The sequence below is a fragment of the Mchenga conophoros genome, linkage group LG8 (genome assembly GCF_057382185.1).
Source record: "Mchenga conophoros isolate Kocher_MC1m ecotype Shallow Benthic linkage group LG8, M_conophoros_male_GT1.1, whole genome shotgun sequence".
Lineage (NCBI taxonomy): Eukaryota > Metazoa > Chordata > Actinopteri > Cichliformes > Cichlidae > Mchenga > Mchenga conophoros.
The window spans coordinates 24,320,809-24,328,435 of record NC_140533.1 but is presented as its reverse complement, the minus strand read 5'-3'; the positions used below and the strand labels follow the sequence as shown (position 1 = coordinate 24,328,435).

The following is a 7,627-nucleotide window of genomic DNA, read 5'->3' as shown; positions in this document are numbered from 1 at the left end:
ATCAGTAATATATAAGGCGAGCATCCATAAACAAAAGTACACATAATGGTCCAAAACTCGACCAAGCTTCACGCCGATAAATTGCTTTCTATCAGCCCCGCTAACAACGGCGCCGCTGGTGTAGTGGTATCATGCAAGATTCCCATTCTTGCGACCCGGGTTCGATTCCCGGGCGGCGCACGAGTATTTTTGTTTTCCTCTGAAAGAGACTGCAAAGCTCACCTTAAGATTAACCATTTCATGCCCTTAACATTTGACATTAACATTTGATCCTGAGCCATATTATGGAAGTTTGAATTATAGAGGCAGCTAGGTGATCTCAGGTGACCGAACCTGGTGCGAAAGGGCACGAGTGTGTATATAGTGTGTGTATACTGTAGACTATATTAAGAGTGAAAATACATTTTTTTAATTTTAGGTTCCCTCCTCCTTTTCTGTGGTATACCCCTCTGGGTTCTCTACATTTTTTTACACTACCTTTATTAATCTTTGAAGATGTATTTGACACTGTGAAAAACATTATCACAAGAGTTCAATACACTTGGACACTTTTTTGATTATGCTTATTTATTTCTGAATGTGTTTGTTTGGAAACAAACAAACAAACAAACAAACAAACAAACAAACAAACAAACAAACAAACAAACAAACAAACAAACAAACAAACAAAACAAATAGAGGCAGGCAGCCTTTCACACGCAAATTAAAACCACCTTAACTTAATCACCTTATCCTAATCGCATGTATGTCTTTGGATGGTGAGAAACTCCACACAAAACCACCCAGCCACCGTCACTGTACCACCCTTGATTTAATTTGAGCTAATTTTCTTTATAAAGACACTTCATTTTATTATTAAACTAAAATATTTGCATTTTACAGAGTTTTATTTCATTTCTTATTTCTTTTACTTTGATTTCACATTATGTTTTCCTGTTGTTTTTTATATTCAAATTTAATTGAGCTTCTTTTCATGTTTAATCAAGCCATTTCCTTTGTCATATTACAATTCATTTTACTGAATAGTTATAATTTGTTTAACCAATTTTTGTTTTGAATGCTGTAAAACGGTAATTTGCCAACGTCTGGGATAAGAAAAGTACATTTTATCCTATTATTTTACCTTATGTTTCTGAAAGGAAAACAACCAACACAGCAGGAACAGCAATAAGAATACGAATAAGAATAAGAATAAGAATAAGAATCCAACACCTCTGTAAATCAGTCCAGGACACACTAAGCATTTAAATCTTAAAGGCCCTTGGATTTAGTGCCCACCTTATGTACCTAATAAACTGTCTCGCCTACAATCCCGCGCGAGCATCCATTCAGCTGCCGACACGCTGAACTTGTTGCATGGCAACCAGTTGAATTGTCACTGCATGTTTGTGTTCGTTGTGATGTTTAAAGACGAAAAAAATGTTGCCTGGCGCGGACGTGGTGAATGTAAAGGAAACTACTGAAAGCGTCGACATGAAGTCTGTTAATGCCTCGAAGTCTTTCAGCACCAAAAAAGCGGAGGGATGCGTCAGTATGTGCGGTATATGTCCGACCTGCGTCTTTGCCTCCAGTCCTCCGGGTTCCAGTCGGTGTCTGTGGAAGGTGTCGGATGAGTTCAAGAGGAGGTTCGCGCTGACGCTCCTTTTACGCTGCAGGAGCGTCCAAGTCCTCGAGAACATCCAAGGTGTGCTGCGTGGCGCGACGTCGTGGACGCTGCACACCTACGCTAGGTCAAGAAGCCCCATCACACCTCAGGAACACCCCTTACGCTTTTCCCACCAAGGTCATGATGGAAAACCCCTGGGAGTGAACGTGAAGGAAATCTGGAAGTGGTTCAGCAGTAGTCCGGACTGGGTCAAGTCAAGCTACGTTTGCCGTATTTTTTCACTGTGTGACTCCGAACTTTTACGGATGGTCGCCAACTTAACCAACGTGCTCCTGATCAGACAGAAAAGTGGATTCCTGGAGTTTAATGGTAAGATCTCAGGAGTGGGAAAGGACTTGGTTTCCACTGCACTGCAATTCCCGCTACGGACCACTAGAGGCCACCAACGACACATATACAGTTATAGAATATACACACACAATTATAGTAAAAGCAAATTCTTGTTCTATAAGCTTTGTGTTACAAGGGTTGTCTTCTCCCATAATGACTCCAGTGTTAGTCTCCATATAGTTATCATTTAGCTCAGGGTTACCTTACTTAACAGAAGTCTAATCACATCACTGCCATTTGGAGCCATTTAATAAACATTCCTCTACAAATATGCCATCTGGGCCAATTGGTGGGTTGGTCCAGCTAAGGTGAAGCACTGTGGAAACAAAAGAAGGCTGAGAGGGTATGTACATGTAGAGAGGAGGGTTTTATTGGACAAAGATGTTGAATATGGAGCTGCTAGGCAGAGGAAAAGAGGAAGACCACAGAGGAGATTCATATTTGTAGTGAAGGAGGACACGGAGAGAGAGAGTTGAGATGATTTGCAGAAAAAGAAGATGATTTGATAATGCTTGAGGAAATTAAACCCATTTGCAATTTTGAGTTGAACTGTTACTAGTATCGTATTACAATAGGCACCCCCCCCCCCCCCCCCCCCCCCAGCCATCTTCTTGGATCATATACTGATTTTATTTAATTCTGTTTTTATTGATGATTTAGATTTAGTTATTACATTTTATATGGATTTCAGATTATTGATATATTTACTTTATTAAACTGTAATTTCTATAGTATCAGATTTTACCTATTTATTTATTTTATTGTATTCAGATTAGCCCAATCCTGAAAAACTGTGTTTTATTTTATTGTGATATAACTAATTATTTTATTATGTTATATTTAATTTTGGGACACACCAACAAATTAATTTCCTAGTTTTTGGGATCTATAAGGTATGTCTTATCTTTTCAGTAAGTAACCACAATAACAATCATGACAATCAGGAGGAGTCTGAGGACCCTGCTCTAATGGTAGTGCCGGGATCCTCCAAGTCTGTGTCTGGGGTCAGCCGACACAGAGACTTCATAAGCTGCCTACCTGTTGATCTGTCCAAGAGGATATTAGGCAAGTCTTTGCATACTACTGTACTACTGCAGCCTGAATTTGTGAAGTGTGCCGATATGTCCTTAAAGTAAAAATTTCAATGTCACTTATGTCTGCATTTACTAAATATACAGTAAATGTTAAATTGAAAAGGTGCAATGCCGTATGTGTGTTTTGTAGGAATGTTAGGTGAGCATACTTTGATTCATTGCACGGCAGTTTGTCAATACTGGGAGCTACTTGCGAAGGAAACCATGGAGGAAATGAAATTCAGAAGAAATTTTCAGGGCCAAATTATTCCCATGATAGAGGTTGAGATTTTTTTTTTCACATTAAATTATATAAATATTTATAGTGGTTTTAATTAATGAAAATACTTTAAAAAAAATCAGACTTCTTTAGAATAATTTTAAAAAATCTGATCAGTGCTAATCTTTTTTTCTCTGTTACAGGGGTCCAGCAGTGTTAATTTTGTGAGTCCTACTTATGCAAACATTGTTGAAATCCCTGTACCAGTAAAGGATGACAAGGAAGAAGATATTTATTCTACTGTCCACAAGGTTTCACAGAGTCGTACCATCTACACAGTAAACATCAGCTTTTGGAATCAGCCGGAATATTCAACACAGTGATTGTGTGTTTATTCGATTGGTTCTGCAGCTCAAGCCATTTAACTCCGCTTATGCAAACATCAGAACCACAGCAGTGCAAATGGAAGAGCGAAATGTTTACTGCGGTGCATATTTTACCAAAGTGCTGCTGGACAAGTGAGTGTTGATTTCCCTGTATTTTATTTTATTATATTTTTCATAGTGCCCAAATAAACTCTGAAAACAGGAATGAGAAAACGTTTCTACTGGTACAGCTGATGTGATTCAGAGGTGTGCACTTATGTGTTTTTGCAGCGAAGATCCTTATCGGGTGTTGGACTATAGAGGAGGACTGCTGCTGGCCACCGGCTCAAAGGACCGTTTGGTGCGTCTGTTTTATGTGTCATCAGAAACAGAAGACGTGTCGGTGCTGAAAGGACACGTTGGAAGCATTCGGGCAGTGCTGCTCTGTGAGGACAGAGATCTGCTGATAACCGCGAGCTTTGACACAAGTATCAGGTGAAAAATCATCTAATTTATGAGTAGAATTCTGTGAGTAGGTAATAATTGATTATGCAGAAGATGCTGACGACAATGCATTTGCATGAATGAATCTGATTTAATTGATTGTGTTTTGAAGTTTTCCTGTCATCACACTTTCAGGTGTTGGAACTTGAAGACAGACCGGTGTGACATGGCGCTGTACGGTCACACTGGCACCGTCAACTGTCTGGATGCTGATGCTGATAAACTTGTCTCAGGAGCTAAAGACTGTGCAGTTAAAGGTAAGCGGCCACTGATCGGTATACACCATCTTTACATGAGCTCACATTTACATGAGTAAATATAACCACACGTTGTCTTTAATAGAAAAAGCAAAAAACACACTTATCACATATTTTCATTTTCCTGTTGAGAAATTGTCTTTTCTAAGAAGCAATTCATATGTCTTATCTTAATCAGTGAGTTTCTTTTAGGTATTTTGGATAAACCCAAATGCAAACCAACCATTTAAGACATACCTGCACTCATATTTGTGGAGAAAAGATTATATGTCATCTAAAATACTGTCAGTGTTTCTTTTAATTATACCCATCTTCAACTGGACAATAATGCAGCATCTAAGCTGCTAGCCAGCGCTGGCATGTCACTCTCATTCTCGCTCTCCTGTACGAGTTTCCAGGGAATTTCAGTCCATTTTAAATTTTTATTTATAACATATCAAACCTTCCACGGCTGGGCTGCTGTGTACATAGCAGAGCTACTGAGACCTTAAAACAGCAGTGGATCAGCTGATCAGGGTCTGTGAGCTGCGGTTTCTTTTAAAGAACTGCTGAAAACAGTTTTTATAGGTTAGCTTTTCCTGAATCTTTCTCCCATTATTTTTATCGTTTACATCTGTCCTGTGAATGGAAATGTGTGTATTGAAATCAGTGTAATGTATGTATATTGTCATGTTTTTACCCTCAGAAAAAAAACTTCCTGTTAACATTTTCATATGTAAGCAAGCTGAAATGAACCATTGCTTTGCCAGTGTGGTGTCTGCAGACCGGGAAGCCTTTTAATGGTTTTAATTTCAAGCACCCCAGTCCTGTCCTATGTGTAAAGGTCAGCAAAACTACTATCTACAGCAGCTGTAAACAGGGCCTTGTTAAAATATGGGACATGGAAAATGCAGCACTCCTCCGGGTGAGAAACATTTGTGGAAAATCAAATACAGAACACTTCGTGTTGTCTGAAGCTGATGAAACATTTCCGTTTTTCCATATGTTGTTCATGAATGTCCCATCTTCCACAAGACAATTGATGCCCACAGGAGTGCAGTGAAGTGCCTGTTCCTTGACGACTGGCACCTTCTATCTGGAGACTGCACTGGCAATGTCATGGTGTGGAGCATCAACCATAATGTTGAGGAGTGTCTTATAACATTCAGCCACCAAAAGTAAGCATGTAACCTCTGAAGCTGCCATGTAGAACAATTTAAATGGGATCTTACTAGGAATACAGGATCTTCTGATTGTTCTGCAGGGAGGTAAAATCTCTTACGCTGCTCTACCTTCGTGTTATTACTGGCTGTGTGGACGGAAAGATTCGCATATTTAATTTCCTCACTGGTGATTGTTTAAGAGAGATCACAGCAGAGACCGGAACAGGTCGTCTCCTGTCCCTGCACTTCCTTGACCAAAGGTGAGTCGGATGACTCGCATGAGCTTGATTATTTTTTTCTTATTACACAATTTTTCTTAGTGCGATCTCTAGCTTGATTTTATACTTTGTCTCACTAATGTTCCTTAGTATATTAGTGAACACGATATACAGCGTGAAGCTCTTCCAGTTTGCCAAAGTGTTCTGGGATTATGCCAGTTCCTCACGGGGAGACCACTGTGATGTGATGCCACAGGATAGTTTGGTTTCTGAGAAATCTGCAGCTTCTCTCAGAAAGTTTCCTCTTTCCGCTCCTGCGGGAGATCACGTGGCACAGTTGCCTTCAACCACCCAAAAGATTCACAGCCATGACTGTATGAAGCCAGAGAGAGGTGAGCGGCTTCACCGGACCCACATCCTGTCCTCCCCCATTAAATGCCAAATACAACGTAAGCATGCTCAAGGTGGAAGAAAAAATATACTTTAAAATTAGTTGATTTGTGTTGTAAGTGGATTTTTTTTCTTCACAGCCAGAGTGTGCAGTGAGATTGCTAAACAGTCAGTGAAGCTTAGCGAGAAGGCTGCAACTGAACGGATAAAGAAGAGAGGCCTTCATCATCCTCTGACACGGGACTGCATCCACCTCCGGGTTAACACTATCCTGAGGTCTCAGTGCACGGAAGAAGTCAGCATCAACATGGAGAGCAAGGCTAGACTGAGAGATTTGTGGGGTCCTCACACAGCTAAGGCTTCTCTGCACTCATCTCCAAAACAGAGCATGCACATGTGCTCACTGCAGGAAACGCATGATGGTCATCCCAGCAGGGCCAAGACCTGTGTCCCAGTTGTGAAACGAACTATCACTGAACATATGACAAACAAACCACAAGGCAGACAGGTTTCCACTGCCCCTAGGGACACAAAAAGAACCCTATAGTCTTTACACACTCAGGCCAATCAAAAGGTGGCTATAGACTTATCAATACATCTTCATAAGATTACAAATAAATCCAAAATGTTACATAAAAACTAGTCCCAGTTTATCCAGGATTAACTCTTTAAGTGGAAAGGATTCGGACTGCTCAGTGACACTGGTGGAAGCAAAGAGGGAGGTCACACAAAGCACTGACCAAAAACTGTCCAAGAGGCATACATTACAAAATGTGCATCAATAAATGTTGAGCACTGCACAATGCATGCTTTGCAGATTTGTTTATCCAATGAACCTTACCTTGAAATATGTTGTTTCATTAAAATTCCACTAGAGGTCAGTATTGTATCATGTGATAGGTGGTTGAACAGTGACAAAGGCGTATGGTTCTGCAGTATGCTTGAGTTTTTTGTAACAATTACATTTATCATCACTTTAACTTTCTTAAATAATTACATTTTGTTTCCTTTAGAAAATTTTCAGTTTTTGCATACTTTTTATGAAGGTTGAGTTAATGAGAAGAGGGATTATTTCTAAGTTTAATTTGGTTTTGTACTTAGACTGTGTCAAAAATGTAGACGTTTTAATAGTAGTTTAGTTTTTACAAGGAATAGAAACCAGTGAAACTATGAAATTCTCAGATTCCAGCAGCTTATTATACTTTCACCTGTCACTCACATCACCACTGGCCATTTTAGTTTATCTGTCTCAAAAAGAATAAATAAATAAAATTAAGCAACATATCTTTGTAGTCTTTTGAAGCACTACAGAAGCTACAGAGGTAAACCAGCTGAGTGAGCTGGGTTTGTCCTATCCAGAGAGACCTTTCACCCTGCCACCTGCCCTCTAGGCCATGGTGCCTCGAGGGCATCATTGGAAGTCACGAGGGCTGAAGATCAGAGAGAGAAGGCCCTCTGGTTT

General features: G+C 39.9%; 1 protein-coding gene and 1 non-coding gene across 3 annotated transcripts; both read left to right on the top strand.

Moving 5' to 3' along the window:
* The first annotated feature begins 109 nt into the window (after nt 1–109).
* trnag-ccc (transfer RNA glycine (anticodon CCC)) lies at nt 110–180 on the top strand. Its single transcript has one exon. It is a non-coding gene; the product is annotated as a tRNA-Gly (tRNA).
* A 1,184-nt stretch (nt 181–1,364) lies between these two features.
* On the top strand, nt 1,365–7,410 carry fbxw10 (F-box and WD repeat domain containing 10). 2 transcript variants are annotated; one of them, XM_085283430.1, is made up of 12 exons: nt 1,365–1,975; nt 2,909–3,061; nt 3,221–3,351; nt 3,493–3,600; nt 3,701–3,807; nt 3,946–4,149; nt 4,294–4,415; nt 5,165–5,319; nt 5,430–5,572; nt 5,659–5,817; nt 5,926–6,167; nt 6,306–7,410. In XM_085283430.1, exons 1-12 carry the CDS (start codon nt 1,420–1,422, stop codon nt 6,710–6,712), a joined length of 2,487 nt encoding a protein of 828 aa, XP_085139556.1. In that variant the 5' UTR covers nt 1,365–1,419; the 3' UTR covers nt 6,713–7,410. The 2 variants fall into 2 exon arrangements, with proteins under 2 accessions (XP_085139556.1, XP_085139555.1); XM_085283429.1 differs by having other exon boundaries at nt 5,926–6,224.
* Nucleotides 7,411–7,627: the final 217 nt, after the last annotated feature.

Bases quoted from the DNA above. Each gene is read 5' to 3' on its own strand.
- fbxw10 (XM_085283429.1), top strand. From the start codon at position 1,420: ATGTTGCCTGGCGCGGACGTGGTGAATGTAAAGGAAACTACTGAAAGC. The intron at 3,352-3,492 runs GTTGAGATTTTT...TCTCTGTTACAG, and splicing joins AAATTATTCCCATGATAGAG to GGGTCCAGCAGTGTTAATTT. The intron at 4,416-5,164 runs GTAAGCGGCCAC...TTGCTTTGCCAG, and splicing joins TAAAGACTGTGCAGTTAAAG to TGTGGTGTCTGCAGACCGGG.